The 17,748-nt window shown below is 42.2% G+C and overlaps 1 protein-coding gene across 1 annotated transcript in view; it reads right to left on the bottom strand.

Annotated features, from left to right (window-relative positions):
- Positions 1-715: 715 nt before the first annotated feature.
- The window catches only part of CEP89 (centrosomal protein 89), a 73,172-nt gene continuing 56,139 nt past the window's right edge, over positions 716-17,748 (bottom strand). The window contains exons 17-19 of the mRNA XM_081107645.1: positions 17,481-17,570; positions 10,581-10,750; positions 716-3,261 (exon numbers count right to left, since the gene is read on the bottom strand). Of these exons, the coding sequence (XP_080963771.1) occupies positions 3,021-3,261; positions 10,581-10,750; positions 17,481-17,570 (501 nt within the window). The 3' untranslated portion in view covers positions 716-3,020. The remainder of the gene's footprint in view (positions 3,262-10,580; positions 10,751-17,480; positions 17,571-17,748) is intronic.

The following is a 17,748-nucleotide window of genomic DNA, read 5'->3' on the forward strand; positions in this document are numbered from 1 at the left end:
CTTGTTTAAGAACTCCTTCCCTGCCCTAGCTTGGTGGATAGAGTGTCAGGGTCCCAGTTTTGATTCCAGTCAAGGGCACATGCCCGGGTTGTGTGTCTGATCCCGAATGGGGAGTGTGCAGGAGAGAGCTGATCGATGATTCTTTCTCATCATGGATATTTCTATCTCTCTCTCCCCCTCTCTGAAATCAATAAAAATATATTTAAAAAAAGAAGTCCTTCCCTGACCGGAAGTTATGAATTGTCTTCTAGAAGCTTAGTGTTGTTTTTCACTAAGGAGAAAAGACGACTTGTTTAAAATATGGTGTGGAGGAGAGCTCTATGGACATGATGGACCACCAGAAAGATGAACAAGTGGGTCGAGAGCTAATTAAGCTAGAAACACTGCTGGAGGCAAAAATAACAAAACAGAGCTGTCCTACGTCTGGCGCATCATGAGAAGGCAGGGTTCTTTGGGAAAGACAAAAATACTGGGAAAAACAGAAGGCAGCAGGGAAAGAGGAAGAGCAAATATGAGACAGACGGACTCATAGAAGCCTCCACACGCCTGTGTCTGCAGGGGCTGAGCAGGGCTGCCGTGGGCGGGACACTGGACATCACTCCCTCACAGGGTTGCCGGAGTCGGAGCTGATTCGATGGCACATAATACACACATGTATGTAATTTCAACACCCCTTGTGGCCATGTTTCAGAAAAAAACAAAAACAGATGAAATCAATTTTAATAATTTATGTAACCCAACAGATACAAAATGCTATCTCAACATATAAGCAACATAAACATTACTAATGAGATATTTTACATTCTTTTTTTCATAATAAGTCTTCAAAATCTGGTATATATTTTATGCTTATAGTACATTTCAATTTGGGTGCTATTTTCATCAGAAATACTTAATGTTTAGGTCTCATAAAATTTATCGTAGAAAAGTGAGGCTCCCGTACCCTCGGGCTCTCACACGCAGCAGCTCCGCTGTAGCTGCAGACCCGCTGGCTCTGGGAACTCACGGCTCGGGGCCTGTGCTGGCTGTGCTCTTCTGAGCACACGTGGGCTGTACCCAGGTCTACCGTTGTCACTGCTGTTGTTCTCAACAAACAGTGCAGAGATAAGCACCTAATGTATATTCGCTTAATAAATAAATCAAAATCAATACTATCCAGAACTCCGCGCTCCTTAGTTGGAAAACCCACTGCTCTAAAGAGAATGGCGCTTTGGGGAAAGGATGGTGTCTCCCATTCTTCTCAGAGGACGAGGGGCAAAGGGATCACTTCTGATCCCACTGCCTCCCGCAGGGCTCAAATGAAAAACTACGCTCACCCCAAACTCACACCCATATCTGTGCCCGGCCGCTCTCTCCACTCAGACCTGGCCTCCCAGGACGGCTGCGCAGTTACACCAGAGGCAGCGGGCTCGTTTGAGATCGCGGTCATGTTTGTAACTGTTTGCCTTGGGTTACTGTCAACTTGACCAGGACCTTTCTACAGCCACGCAGGCCCTCACCAGGACCAAGACAGAATGGAGCCGGTCCTGCTCTGACTGGAAAGCTGCAGGAGGAATAGGTGCCCCTTCCCAGCAGTCCCAGGTCTCCGTGGACCAGTCTGGCCTCACTGCCACCCCAACTTCCAGGCCCCAAACCCCTCCTCTGCTCCTGAGTTCTTGCCTCTGCGCACCCCCCTCTGTCCTGCTCCAGCTCCTGAACCCTGGTCCATCCTGCAAGGCCCGGGGCATTCGTCCCTCCCCGAAGCGTCCGACAGCCTGTTCCCTGCCTCAGTTGCCTGCCCTTGCAAAGTACATTTGTGTGTGTAGTAAACAAGGCAGAAATGTAAAAATGTTCACTTCTCAAGGAAGAAGATGTTCTCATGGAGGCAGGGAAAATCCAGGAGGATCTAGGTGGGGACGATGGCAGTGTTCCCACAGACAAGCCACCCTCCGACGCAGGTCCGGGAGGTGGGACTGCGGGCTGCACCTCTCACCTGACTGCGGATTATTGGCAAACTCCCTTGAAATAACAAAGCTATTGCTAAGTTATCATGTAGCTCTAACTCCTGGTAAGTCTTTCTACCCCTTGAAAATGACAGTAAATTACAACTGTCGTTAATAAAATGTAAAAGAGCTAGGATATTCTACCTCAGTTTTCCATCTAGCAATCAAAGCGCTCAGACGTAACTTTTACAGATGACCAAGGACAATGCAGGGCTGATTTGCTCATCTGAACAACAGAGGCCTCAGTGAGGAGGGGTTTTGTAAAACGCGCCCCAGGATTCCACCCTCCGCACCACTGCCTAGGGTCCTCTGGGGCCTGCTGTCCGGGTTCTTTCAGTGCTGGGGCATGCAGCCCGTTAGCTGGCATCAGCAGCGGCAAGTCCCAGTGGCTGGTCCTGAGAGGCTGGGACAGTCTAACCGAGGCGGTGGCACAGAGCGGAGCAGAACCACAGCCCCCGGCGTCCTTCTCGGTGTGGCAGTGGCAGGGGCCCCACCTTGGTGCTCAAAGTGAGGCTCCCAAAGGGGGAGGGGACTGTGTGACCCCGGAAGAAGTACCTTCCCGGGAGGAGAGAGAAAGCTTAGGGAAAGGGAGCAACACGTTTTGCACAACTTACCACTGCATGGGTACCAGCACCCAGATTTCTACCGAACAACAAAATGCTACCCAGAGCTGATACACAGAGACCCTCGCTGCTGCTCCCCTGCTGGGCGCAGCCAATAGACTGACCTGACACAGCACGCGAGCTGGTCCTGCTGGCCATTCCCTCCGTGCTTTCTAGGAGCCAGGCGATGGGCCAGCTCATCGGGCCGTTACCCGAGCAGGGCGTCTCACGAGCCATTCTCAATGGCAGCGTGGCAAGAAGACACGCCCTGGCTAGCATAGAGTGTAGTAGCACACTGTTAAAGTAAAGCAGAATGTAAAACATGAATTAAGCTTCTGAGACAGTTTATTTCTTCCTGGCCCTGAGAGGAAAACACTGTTAGGTAGGAGTTTGCCTTTTCCAGTTCTGGGCAAGGCAGACTTTTCGGGCCCAGGTCCTAGCCCAGGGGCTCCTGCAGACCCTGGCGGGGGGAGGGAGGCGGCTTCATGTCACAGTAGCTGAGGCTGCAGCCATCCAGCACGTCGCCCTGAGCGAGGCCCTCGAGGCGGGGATCCTCGGAGGCTCTGGTGCCGGTCCACACGCCCGTCCTCTCCAGTGTCGCGCGGAGAAGTTCTCGGATTCTTTGGTTTTCCTTGGAGGTAGACTCCCAAACAACTTCAAGCTCACCTTCCACTGCTCTGAGAAATAACCAAAACAAAGGGAAAGTTTAAAGCCACACAATTAAAAAATGCTTGGATGGCCCATGAACCCTAAGGCAGCAAGCACTCAATGGAGGTTTGCGTGCACCAGAGAACAGAGCCCAGCGGGCTCCGGTTGGGAAGCGGGACTCCCAGTGTTGCACGAATCACCGAGGTCCCCTGGAAACAGAAAGGGAGACTAAGGCACCGGCTGAACACAACTTCTTACCTTTCCTCTCAAATGTTGCCATTGCCTTCACGTTGACATCAATGTACCTATTCTTTGTTTTTCTACAGAATTATACTGCATAAACATAAGATACAATAACTGAAGTGGTTGACCTATTATATAGCACAATGGCCCGGCCGAGAGCACCCATGTACCGTGCGCCCTCTAGGCTGCTCCTCTGTCCCCTCTGCTTGTCCCCACTGTGACCTGGCCAACACTCGGGCACCTTTCACAGGCACCCACCATCGAGCCACTGTGGGCCCAGACATAAAGAATTAGTAAGGGGTCTGCCCTGGTGGCTCAGCTGGTTGGAGTGACCCCCGTGCACAGGAAGATCGTGGGTTCGACCCCTGGTCAGGTGCATGCCTAGGTTGCAGGGTTTGATCCCTAGGCAGGACGTGTATGGGATGCAACCGATCGACGTCTCTCTCACATTGATGTTTCTCTCTCTCCCTCCCTCTCTGGAATCAATCATTTAAAAAATAGAATTAGTACGAGGTAAGGAGGGAACCACAGGGGAATGGGGCTCATAACGGACACAGAGACGACTGGCCTAGACCATGTGCCAAGAGGGTGAGTGCCCGGAGGGAAACAGGCTTGAGGAAACAAAGGACAATGAAGCAGATTTTCCTGAGCAAGGACTGTGTGACAAGCACCGTGTGGGCTCAGGAAACAGGGCAGACAAAGGTATCCGTGTCCTCACAGGGCCGTGGTCCCCTGGGGGAACAGACCAGGGTATCAGCCCCCACTTCCCTGGATGATGAGCCCTTTGGGGGACTGTGAGGAGGCCAGCTTCATAGACAATGGGAGATGGTTATGGAAAACGTTAGAAACTGAATTATCAGGTGGGCTTAGCACTGTTGTTTAAGGAAGAAAACACTGAGATTCAGGGAGGCCAGTGACATGCCCACTTGTTCAGTTTTCACTTCTCTTATGAACTGTTACTCCTTCCAATGATGCCCATGATGCCCACTGAGGGTTGGGCACTGCTTAAGTAAACCATGTCCCCCCAAGCCTCCAGACTTTTGTTTCTAGCACAAAAACACCTCGATGTCTGACAAATCACAGCAACGAATCAGGATAAATGTATGGCTAAACTAAAAACAAACAATAGGAAATCTCTAAGGGCAGAAAAACTGAAGACTAAGCTGAAACCACAGAGGCGGGTAAACAAAATGTTGGTATTTCTTTGAGGCCAAAGCCCATGCAAGAACCCAGCTTTCTATGGAGTGGAGAGTAAGTCTTGGGCCCATGAAAACTGGGTGTGACCAAACCCAAAACTCTCCATGTTTTTCCTCTTCTTCCTAGATACACCCTGAACTATGTGCTCCAGAATTAGGCAGGGAAATGGAGGCACAAGGATGACCCTCACAGACAGGATGGTTTGGTGGGAAACCTGCCAGTCTTCAAAAGAAACCTTCCTGTGAGGGTAACAGTCTTCCGTTTGCAAATACATCTGGCATTTGAATCTATATTGTTCCCCATGATTGGGCATCCCCAGGCCCTGACTGTAGTGTATCAAGAGTAAAAAGCCAGCCATAACCAGTTTGGCTCAGTGGATAGAGCATCGGCCTGTGGACTGAAAGGTCCCAGGTTCAATTCCAGTCAAGGGCATGTACCTTGGTTGTGGGAACATCCCCAGTAGGGGGTGTGCAGGAGGCAGCTGATCGATGTTTCTCTCTCATCGATGTTTCTAACTCTCTATCCCTCTCCCTTCCTCTCTGTAAAAAAAATCAATAAAATATATTTTTTAAAAAAAGAGTAAAAAGCCATTTTTGAGACAATCAGGAAAAGAACCCACTGAATATACTAAACCAGCAGTCACCAACCTTTCGGACCTCATGGACCACAGGTTGGCGACTGCTGTAAACAGTACATTTGATATGACCAAAGAGAGAATTAGTAAACTGGAATGTTGAGCAGAGAAAATCACCCAGAATGCAGTACAGAAAAATATATGATATTAATGAGTTGTATAATAGAAATGTAATGATGGCATCATGGATCTTTAAAAGTCCTTTTGTGGTTTTTCAGTGCATAGGTCCTTCACATCCTTTAAGTTTATTCCTAGGAATTTTATTCCTTTTGATGGAGTTGCAAATGAAAAAGTTTTTTTCATTTTTCTGAAATTTCATTGTTCCTCTATACAAAGGCAATGGATTTTTGTACATTGATTTTGTATCCTATAACTTTACTGTATTTTTTTCATTTGTTTCTAATAGCTTTTTTTAAAATTTAATATATTTTATTGATTCTTTACAAAGAGGATGGGAGAGGGATAGAGAGTTAGAAACATTGATGAGGGAGAAACATTGACCAGCTGCCTCCTGCACGCCCCCCACTGGGGATGTGCCCGCAACTAAGGTACATGCCCTTGACTGGAATTGAACCTGGGACCTTTCAGTCCACAGGCTGACGCTCTATCCACTGAGCCAAACCAACCAGGGCTCTAACAGCTTTTTGATGTTAAAGAGTTATGTCATCTGCAAAAAGTTAATAATTTTACTTCTTCATTCCTAATTTGGATGCCTTTACTTCTTTCTTTTGCCTGATTGCTCTGGCTACACCTTCCGGCACTATGTTGAATAAGAGTGGTGATGCCAAGAATGGGCATCCTTATCTTATTCCTGATTTTAGAGAAAAAGCTTTCAGTTTTCCAACATTCAATATATTAGCTGAGGGTTTGTCATATATGGCCTTTATTATGGTGAGCTTTCTTTTTATACCCATTCTATTGAACATTTTAATCATAACTGGATGTAGTATCTTATTAAATGCATTATCTGCATCTATTGATATGATCATATGATTTTATCCTTTATTTTATTGCTATGATGTACCACATTGGACCAATTTGAGTATGTTGAACCATCCTGTGCCCCTGGAATGAACTCCACTTTATCTTTTTAATGTATTGTTGTATTTGACCTGCTAGTATTTTGTTCAAGATTGTTGCATCTATATTCATCAGAGTTATTGGTCAGTAATTTCCTTTTGTGTGTGTTGTCCTTGCCAGGTTTTGGTTTCAGGATAATGATGGCCTGTAAAATGAATTAGGAAGTATTGCCTCTTCAATTTTTCATGAGTTTGAGAAGAATAGATATTATGTCTTCTTTAAATATTTGGTAGAATTCACTAGTATAACCATCTGGTTCTGGACTTTTACTTTTTGGGAGGTTTTTGATGACTCTTTAAATTTTGTTACTGTTGATTAATCTATTTAGATTTTCCAGATCTTCATGGTTTAGTCTAGGAAGGTTATGTATTTCTAAGAATTTATCTTTTTTTTCTAGGCTATTGAATTTGGTGGCATATGTAGCATGTCACAGCATTCTGGTATAGTCCTTTGTATTTCTGTGGGGTCCACTGTAACTTCTTTTTCATTTCCGATTTTGTTTGAGCCTTTTCTCTTTTTTTCCTAATTAAAATGTTTTCAAAGAGCCAATTCTTTGTTGCATTAGTTTTTTCTATTGTCTTTTTGTTTTCTATTTTATTAATTCTGATCTAATTTTTATTATTTCCTCCCTTCTACTGAGTTTAGGCTTTGATTGTTCTTTTTTTCTGGTTCTATATGGTGAAATGTTATTTGAGATTTTTGTTTCTTGAGGTAGGCCTCTAATGATATAAATTTCTCTCTTATAACCATTTTGTATGAATTCCCTAAATTTTGATGTCATATTATTCTCACTTGTCTCTATGCATTTTTTTTCTTTTTTCTTTTATTTCTTCTCTGACCCAGTCATTGTTTAGTAGCATGTTATTTAATCTCCATATTATGATTTGTGATTTTTTTCCTGCTTTCTTTGTGCAGTTTCCAATTTCAAAGCATTGTGTTTAGAGAATATACTTGGTATAATTTCAATCTTGAACTTATTGAGGCGAGTTCTGTGTCCCAACATATGGTCTATCTTTGAGAATGTTTCATATGCACTAAAGAAGAATGTATAATCTGGTGTTTTGGGATGAAAACTTTGTAAGTATCAATTATGTGCAATTGGTCTAATGTGTCGTTTAAGGTCAATATTAATGTCTTATTGATTTTCTGTTTGAATGATCTATCTATAGATAACAATGGGGTAGTTAGGTTTACTACTATAACTGTGTTTTTGTCAGTTTCTGCCTTTAGTTCTATTATCAGTAATTGCTTTTTATATTTTGGTACTCCCTGATTGGTGCATATATATTGATATGTCCCCTTTATCATTATAAAATGCCATCTTTGTCTCATTACCTTTTTTAGCTTGAAATCTATTTAGTCTGATACAAGTGGCTATACCCACTTTTCTCTGGATGCCACTTGCTTTGGAGCAAGCATGTCAAACTCGCGGCTGGCAGGCTGCATGCCTCGTTGCTTTGGGGTATCATTTACCGTCCTTTTCCTTTGAGTCTATGTTTGTCCTTGCAGCTGAGATGTGTCTCCTGAAGGCAGCATACAGTTGGATTTTGTTTTGTAATCCAACCTGCTACTCTGTGTGTGGTTTTTTGTTGTTGTTGTTAATCTTCACTGGAGGATATTTTTCCATTGCTTTCAGAGAGAACGGAAAGAAGGGAGGGAGGGGGAGAGAAACATCAATGTGAGAGAGATACATCAATTTGTGACTTCCCACATGCCCCCTGACTGGGGTCAGGGATTAAACCTGCAACCCAGGTATGTGCCTTTGACTAGGAATTGAACCTGCAACCTTTCAGTGCCTGGAATGACACTCTAACCATTGAGCAACAGTGGCCGGGACAAGATGAACCTCTAAAAAAAAAAATGACAAAAAACATCATAACAGCAAAAATGAAACAGAGAAGACAATGGAATATGCTGAGAGAAAAAAACCTGTCAACGTAGAATTCTATACCCGGCAAAAATCATCTTACAAGACTGGGGTCAAAATCCAGTGTTTTCAGATAAACAAAACTAAAAAAGCTTACTACCAACATCCTCTTACTAAATAAACTTCTAAGTAATGTATTTTAAAAGAAGGAAACTAATCTGAGAAATAAACTATTCTAAGATACAAGAAAGAATATGTTCAAAGATTAACTGAGGCATATTTTTGAGGGCTTTTTTTTTTTTTTGAGCAAAAATCAATTCAAATTGGTCAGTATCCAATCTAGCAGACAGAAAGGAGCTCCAATGAGCTGTATAAAATAAAGGATTTTATAGGCAGAAGGGAGCAGGAACAAGGAAGTTAAATGAGGCGAAAAAGCAGCTGGTTATTGGAAGGAGGCCTATTAGGTAGATTACATAACTAGTGTTAATCAGGTGATTCCTACATGACTGATTTAAGACTCCATTTCTGCAAGAGCTGAAATTGTACATTTAGTCTTTGTTTGGTGACATGGGGCTTAGCATAAGCAATTCTATTTTGGGCTAGTTGTCTTGATTTTAACAATTAGCAAGCAAAGAAATTGGCCAACTGTAGGTAAATAAAAATAAATAACTATATAAAAATAGTATTATTTAATTTGGGATGGATAAAAATAATGACATAAAATGACATAGTTATATCTAATGATACTAGATAACATCATAGAAACCAAAGGGGAAATAATTAGATTAAAGCATTAGAGCTTGCATTTGGGGGGAAGAAATGTAGGTATGCTGATCAAATATATTTTTTAATGTTAAATATCCAGGGTGAAATTTCAAGGGTAACTCTCAAAGAATATATAAGTTTTAAACAATTAAAGGGCAAAAAATGGAATGGAGAGAAAGCAAAAAATAAAGTTCCATTCTACTAATGGAATTCTAAGCCTCCTGTTTGGCAAGAAACTTGGTATTGTCTCAACTTTTTACAAAGTGACTATTCAGACTGATAAGAACTTCTGTGACTACAGAAACCATGTTAGATAAGACTTCATTTTGCTTGGCATTAAGAAGCATCTGGCTGATGGGAAGCAGATAACTGCATTCTGCATGGCATCAAATACATGGATCCTACTAAAACTTGAAGAAAATCACATCTGAGCATCATTATTCTTCTTCTGCAGGCATCAGTTTATATTCCAGTCTGTCAAAGGCAACACAGCCATTAGGGAAGGGCGGACTTAAGTGTGGGGGACCAAAGTTCACCTTCACAAAGCCTGCAATATTCCCCAATGTGTTTAATACACTGGCAATATTTTGTCTATTGCAAGTTTAAAGGATAAAGGAGTAACTGATATAGTACCTTATATCCACAGAGAACAAAATGCACCTCTAATCTTATCACTATGATCTTCCAAAAAGGAGATTTTAATGTTCTTGGCAATAAATACAAAAAAAGGAAGTAAAACATTTAATCTAAAATTTATAATATCTCCCAAGAAAATGGAATAGAACAAAAATATCAGAGATGTAAAAGAAGAAAAAGGGAAGGACAATTAGAGGAGTAAGTTGATTTAGAAGGGCCAATATTCAAACAACAGAAAATTTTCAAGGAGGGATTAAAGCAAATGAGAAGCTGGGATGTACTGTATAGCATGGTGACCTCAGTTAACGGTACTGTACGGGATCCTAGAGAGTAGATAAGGGAGTAGGTCTTAAATGTTATCACCACACCAACAACATGGTAATTATGTGAGGCGAAGGATGTTTTAACCTTACTGTGGTAATCATTTTGCAATACATACATGCATTAAGTCATCACACTGTACACCTTAAGCTTACACATGTCAACTGCTGGGGAAATTTTAGAAAAGAAAACAAAGTAAGGAGCAAATAAAAATCAAGAGCAACATTAAATTCAGGGCCCTGACCGGGTTGGCTCAGTGGACGGAGCGTCGGCCTGCGGACTGAAAGGTCCCAGGTTCGATTCCGGTCAAGGGCATGTGCCTGGGTTGCGGGCACATCCCCAGGGGTAGGTGTGCGGGAGGCGGCTGATCGATGTTTCTCTCTCATCGATGTTTCTGGCTCTCTGTCCCTCTCCCTTCCTCTCTGTGGAAAATCAATAAAATATATTTTTTAAAAAGCCCCTTCTGTTTAAAAAAAATTCAGATAAGACTAAAATACAAACGCAAAAGTAAGCAATTAAATAAACAAAACAGATCTAGAGGGTTTTATTGGAAAATTCTACCAACATCCAAAAACACACACGCGATATGGGTGGGGCAGCCCTACCTTTTCTCCTGCAGCGCCTCATCCAGGACATCCTGCTTGTCCTGCAGCATCCGATGGAGGTGCCGCATCTCCTGCTGGTACTGAGCGGTCTTGCTAGCAAAGTCCTCCTGCTGCTCTGTCAGACAGTGACTAATGTCATCCAGCTTCAGTGCAGCCAGCTTCTTGTACCCCTGGTGGAGGAGGAGGACTCTGTGAGTGAGGGAGGCTGCTTGCTGCCCAGGCCGAGGCCTCAAGGATGCATTCCCGACCCACCTCCTTGTGCTGTCAGAGACCAATGAGTTGAGTAATCCCTGGATAAGTCTGATCTGGAAGGGCAAGTGTGGATCATAAAAGTCATATAAAGTAATAAAAAATTTCAAGTATAATTAAAACCAAATTTCTAATTTATATCATGCTATAAATTATTTTTATGTTATAAATAAAATTAAAACAGAAGGATCTGGCATACTTTGAAATGACTGAGATAAAAGACATTAATTTATTTCCCTTCTTACATTTTTGTTGCATAGTATTTAAGGTTATGAGTTTCCTTCTGAGCATTTCTAAAACTTTTGTCACATATAGTCTGACCAATAGTATAGTTTACATAGATGAAATTCTCTTTGGAAGTTATGACATCTGGAAGCCAGTCAAAGATGGCAGCGTAGGAGGACTCTAAGGACACATTAAATTTACACCTATATATACAGCAGTTCCTCTGGGTGATATCTAAGAGACAACTGGAACAGCTTCTGCACAAAACAGAAAGGAAGACTGTATAGAGAAGGCTGGGAACTGAGAGTGTCCTCTGGGCGCTGAGGGAATTGTCCGGAATGGAGGGACTGGTGAGCATCATTGTTTACAATTCTCCTGCACTTGGATGGGGCGGGCGCTTTATCCCAGTTCTCTGGTCGAGCTGCAGGGCTGCTGTAGCGCATCCCCAGCCACCCTTCCCAGAACTAGATCCAACAGGAGCAGGACAGCACCACAGCCCATGTAAATAGGCCCCTTCACCTGGAAAGAGATCCGGTGGGCGTGGTAGCATGCACCTGCTGGGTTGCACGCGGCACACCCCCTGCCCAGAGTGTGGAACCAGCAAAATGCTGTGCTGTTCGCAAGGCTGTTCTGTTCAGAGAAAGTGCAGAAATAGTGGGGAGCACCTGCATGTGACCAGAGAAAGTGTGGGGACACTGGGATACTGCAACACATGCACTCAGAGTAGCCCTGCCCAGATCAGGTTCAGGGAAGAGACAATTAAAGTAACAGGGCACATTGCACACATACTGGGCAGTGCAACCCATAGAGGATAGCCCCGCCCAGAGCAAAAGGGCAAGGAAACACACACTAGGTTGCCCTGCCCAGAACCCACTCCTTTTGGCATGTGCCTTGCCCAACTATAATTGCCCTATCAAAAACATCTGGCACACAGATTGAGAAAAAGCTATTTCATCGAACTCATAGGAATAAACACAGAAAGTCAAACAAAATGGGGAGCAGAAGAATATGTCCCAAATGAAGGAGCAATTAAAAAATCCAGAGAAAAACTCTAATGAAATGGAGATAACTCATTTGCCTGATAAAGAATACAAAGAAATGGTTGTAAGGATGCTCAATAAGCTCGAGAGTAAAATAGGGAATCTCAGAGAGCATTTCTAACAAAGGGTTAGAAAATGCAATAAAGAACCAATCAGAAATAAAGAATACAATAGCTGAAATGAAGAACACATTAGAAGGAATATAATATAATAATATTTTATTATTATTTTTTAAAAATATATATTTTTCTTGATTTCAGAGAGGGAGGGAGAGGAAGAGAGAGAAACATCTATGATGAGAAAGAATCATTGATTGGTTGTCTCCTGCAGGCCCCACACTGGGGATCAAGTCCGCAACCCAGGCATATGCTCTGACTAGGGATTGAACCATGACCTCCTGGTTCACAGGTTGATGCTCAACCACTGAACCATGCGACCGGGCTGAAAAAAGAATTTTTTAAAAATGAGGTTAAGAGACTTTTGGGACATTGAATGCCCTAACATCCACATTATAGGGATTCCAGTGGAAGAAGAGTGAGAGAAAGGAGCAGAAAGTATATTTGAATAAGTAATGACTGAAAATGTCCCTAATCTGGGAAAGGAAACACATTCAGGTCCAGGAAGCACAGAGTTCCAAACAGATGAACCCAAAGAGGCCTAAACCAAGACATACTGCAATTAAAATAGCAAAGGTTAAGGATAAAGAGACAAGGCCTCAAGAAGGAAACAAGTCAGAAACGTTAAGGGAAATCCCATAAGTTATCAGGTGATTTCTCAGAAGCAAGTTTACAGGTCAGAGGGAGTGGCAGAAAATATTTAGAGTGCTAAAAGAAAAGAACCAATGACCTAGAATACTGTATCTGGCAAGGTTAGCATTCAGAATTGAAGGAGAGATAAAGAGTTTCCCAGCAAAAACTAAAGGAGTTCACCACCACTAAACCAGCTTTACATTTGCAGGAAAGAAAAGGTATAACCAGGAATAAGGAAATACAGGAAAGAAAAATTCTCACTGGTAAAGACAAGTATACAATAAACACAGTGAATCAATCACTTAAAAAGCTAATATGAAGGTTAAAAGACAATATAACAAAATTAACTATAACTACAATAGTCAAGGGATACAAAAAACAAGAAAATAAAAACATTATGTCCAAAACATAGAGTGGAGGGGGAATAAAACTGTAGTGCATTTTGAATGCATTTGAACTTAAACACCTATCAGCTTAAAATACTGTCATACACACACACACACACACACACACACACACACACACACACACACACACAACTAGAGGCCAGGTGCACGAAGTTCGTGCATGGAGTTTACTGGCGGGGGGGGAGGGACTGGGGAAGGTTGGCTGGCCGTGGGAGCACACTGACCATCAGGGGCAGCTCCTATGCTGAGCATCTGCCCCCTGCCTTTATTATTATAGATTGATTTCAGAGAGGAAGGGAGAGGGAGAGAGAGATAAGAAACATCAATGATGAGAATCACTGATTGGCTGCCTCCTGCACGCTCCCTACTGGGTATTGACCCCACAACCCAGGCATGTGCCCTTGATCAGAATCAAACCCAGGATCCTTCAGTCCATAGGCCAACGCTCTATCCACTGGGTCAAACCAGCTAAGGCCCTGTTTTAATTCTTAGTTCACAGTTTAATATATTCTTACTATTAATACTTTTCCAAAGTCTGCCCAATTATTTCTTGGTTGGCTAAACTCGGTTTGATTGATCCTTAGGACAAAGTTTTTGCATGGTCAAAACATCTTACGAGCAGCTTGGTTGGATGGAAATATCCTTGTCTCATACTCTCTTTCCTTGAATATGTATGGATGGTAGCCCACAGGTCTCTGGCATTCAGAGTTGTTACTGAAAAGTGTGATGCCAACGTGGTTTTTTCTTTGTTATGCTGTGGTCTTTTGCATGAGTGTTCAAGGTATTCTTTGTTTATCTTAAAGTTATAGGTGTTGATGTCAATTTTCTGGGTCCATGTGTTTTAGGCATATAATGTGCCCTTTCAATATGTAGATTCAAGTCTTCTTTTATCTCAAAAAGTTTTTATGAATTATGGTTACACCAGAATAAGTTCCACTGTTTAGTTTCTTCTTTGGGGACTACCAATAGGATACTGGATCTCTTATCACTTTCTACTGAAGTCTTTTTTGACATTCTTACTTCTGCCTTCTTGTCTTTGCCTTTTTCATCTCTATCCTTTATGTCCCTTATTGTGCTTTTATGAACACATTCTCCTTGCAATTTAGTTCACATTTCTGAAATGATTTCTTTTTCTTCTATTTCTTTCCCATGTTGTACCCGTTCCATTTCACATCCTCCTTTGTCTGGCTGTCTCTTCTTAGGGCACTGTTTCTGCTTTGTGGTATTTCTTCCTAGGTTTGACTGCTTTATTAAGTTTTAGCTACCTCCTGCCTGTCTACTTACCTACCTGCCTATCAATCCACTTTAGAGTATAGGTTTCAATTTTTATCTCCTTTGTGGCAACACTTTGTGATGCATTTCATCATGTATAGGAGAGTTATACTTCTACTTTTCTTCCATTTTCTTAAGGTGTTTTTGTATGGAGGGCACTGGATTCCTCTGAGATAAGATGAGGTTCCTAAGAGGGTGGGAGCATGGGTTGGTTGGGCCAGGGACGCCTTCCATCTCTCTTGAAGCCTCCTCCCTGGCTCTCAGAATTCAGCCAGGTCGTGAATGGCTTCCACCTGCAGCTCTGAGTTTCCTAGACCTCCTCCTAGCCCTGACTTCCAAGGGGATGCCCTCACTTTTACAAGTCAGATTTTGCTGGAGTTTTGTGAGATCACCTCTGGATTTTCTCAAGCCTTTTCCAGGTCTCTTCACTTCCCCAGAGATCTGCCCTGTCTAACCGAATCTGACTCACAGGTTTCCTCTCCTGTGGCTGGGTGGTCCCTTTTACTATTCCTATTCAGATGACCAATGATGAGATGGATTCCCAAGACAAGGCCATCCACTCTGAAGATCAGACTTTCTCTTTTAGAAATAAAAGCCAACCAGAAAAAAACAAAAACCCATAATTGCTTATTACTACTCATAATACTTCTAGGCAGAGTCTTACCACTAACAGTATGGTGTATTTCTTCTAGCCTTTCTGATGCAGAGTTGAGATATTGTTTTGTATACTGCTTTTGATATTGTTGAATTTTTTGTTGTTTCTTAATCCTCACCTGAGGATATATTTTTTCCATTGATTTTTAGAGAGGTGGAAGGGAGTGGGAGAGGGGGAAAGAGAGAGAAAGAGAAACACTGATGTGAACGAGACATTGATTGGTTGCCTCCTGCATGTGCCCCTACCAGGGCCGAGGATTGAACCTGTAACCCAGGTACATGCCCTTGACCAGGAATCAAACTCACAACCCTTTCATGTATGGGCCAACACTCTAACCACTGAGCAATGCTGGCCAGGGCTTGATATTGTTGAATTTTTTAAATTGTAAAATATATTATTTAATTAATTTCCCAAACAGTTACTGAATTTATTGAATACTATGAATCCAATGCTATTTGGATTCTAGGTGCTTGGGATATATCAGTGAACAAAAATAGAAAAAGATCCCTGTCCTTGTGGAGTTTATAGTCTGGTTAGGGGAGACAGACAATAAGCAATAAACATAATAAATAAATTATAGTCTGTTAGAATGTTGTCTTTGGAAGAAACAATAAAGCAACGTAATGAGAATCAGGAGTGTGAAAGTATAGATGACCACCAATTGAAAATAGTTGAGATATGCCTCATTGGTAAGGTGACACGTGGATATTTGGGGGAAACATAAAACATATATGAACAGTCCTAGCTGTCTTGGCTCAGTGGATAGAGCATCAGCCTGCGGACTGAAGGGTCCCAGGTTCGATTCCGGCCAAGGGCACATGCCTGGGTTTCGGGCTCGATCCCCAGTAGTGGGTGTGCAGGAGGCAGTCGATCAATGATTCTCTATCATCACTGATGTTTCTACCTCTCTCTCTCCTTCTCCCTTCCTCTCTGAAATCAATAAAGAAATATATTAAAAAACAACAGCCTATATGAACAATTTCATTAACAGTAACAAAGAAAATACCATATAACTATCGTCCAATGTAATACATAGAATATTTAAAAACATATTTTTTATTGATTTCTAGTTTTACAATTAATGCACCAAACAGGTTACTTTTGCCTGTTTTAAACTTTATATAAACGCAATCATATTTATAGGTACTCATTTGTGCTGGGCTTCTTTCACTCAATATTTATGAAATGTAGGAAAAATAAAATCTATTCATTGTATTAGGACACAGATTTGGTTCTGAAAAATTTTAAGTTAAATATTGTTTAACTTTTTAAAAGTAAATAATTCAGGCCTAAACCTTACGTTCCCTAAAATAAAACAGACAAATGCACAACATACTATGTTCACTCAATATTATGAGTATTTACACACAGCCAGCCAATGTTTCGATTTGCTTTTCTTGGTTTGTTAATTTTCCAACACATCAAACGAATGTCATTACTCTATTTATCCACTTATCAGACCTTTTTAATCATTGTCCTATATTACATGCACTTGAGCCCAGAGGTCCTGGGTCTTATTCCCCATCTACCCAGGCCCCTGGCCTGCCCCTGGCCAGGAGAAATCGGTGTGCCTGATGAGGCTGTGGATGCATGCTGAGCGACCAGCAGTCAGAATGCAGACGACGGAGAGGAGAATGGTCAAGTATGGGAGGTGGCCAAGAGGAGGAGCGTCAGTACAATGAGAACGGCTTTCTTGGGCAGAGAAACTGGAGGGTGCAAGAGAGGAGTAGGTCAATGCTACCCCCCAATTGAACCAACAACTGAACTAGGTTTGATCATAAAGCCTGAACATTAACTTAAGGATATAACCTGGAGATTTTTCTGAATCTTTTATTTTTTAAATATATTTTTATTGATTTCAGAGGGGAAGGAAGAAGGAGAGTGAGATAGAAATATCAGTGATGAGAGGGACTCATTGATCAGCTGCCTCCTGCATGCCTCCTACTGGGATTGAGCCTGCAGCCCTGATGTGTCATGACTGGGAATTGAACTGTGATCTTCTGGTTCATATGTTGATGCTCAACCACTGAGCCACACCGAACGGGCTCTGTAGTCTTTACAAAAACAAACAAACCACATCTGCACTGTATCTTACTGTGCAGATGAGCTTCAGTTTATTCAATGAGTGGAAAGATGCTACCACTGGAGAGGTGCCGTTTCAGCCAGCAAAACCACGTGCTGCTTGAACCTCTGGATGAGCAGCATTATACACATTCGAGATGTATCTTGCTTTGGAAACCTGTACCCAGTAAGCCTCTGTTCCCATCTGAAAAAGTAATCTTTAAGGCTAAATGATCACTTACCTTGACTTTTTCCTCCAACCTTCCCATGCGAATATTGCCTTTTATAATTTTGTCGAGAACTCCATGTTTCTCATTTTCTAAACATTTGGCCTAAGGATAAAGGTGAAAAGAAAAATAATGGGCTCTCAGTTTTACAGTGGCAAACTAAAAGAATAAAAAATTCTGCAAAAAATATTACTACTCCCAAATGATCTTCATTCTGACAGTTGTTTTGGCCCAACCCCACCTGCCCCCACCTGGATTCCCACTCCCTGTGTGAGGCCTGTGG

Source organism: Myotis nattereri (assembly GCF_964212035.1).
Source record: "Myotis nattereri genome assembly, chromosome: 15".
Classification (NCBI taxonomy): domain Eukaryota; kingdom Metazoa; phylum Chordata; class Mammalia; order Chiroptera; family Vespertilionidae; genus Myotis; species Myotis nattereri.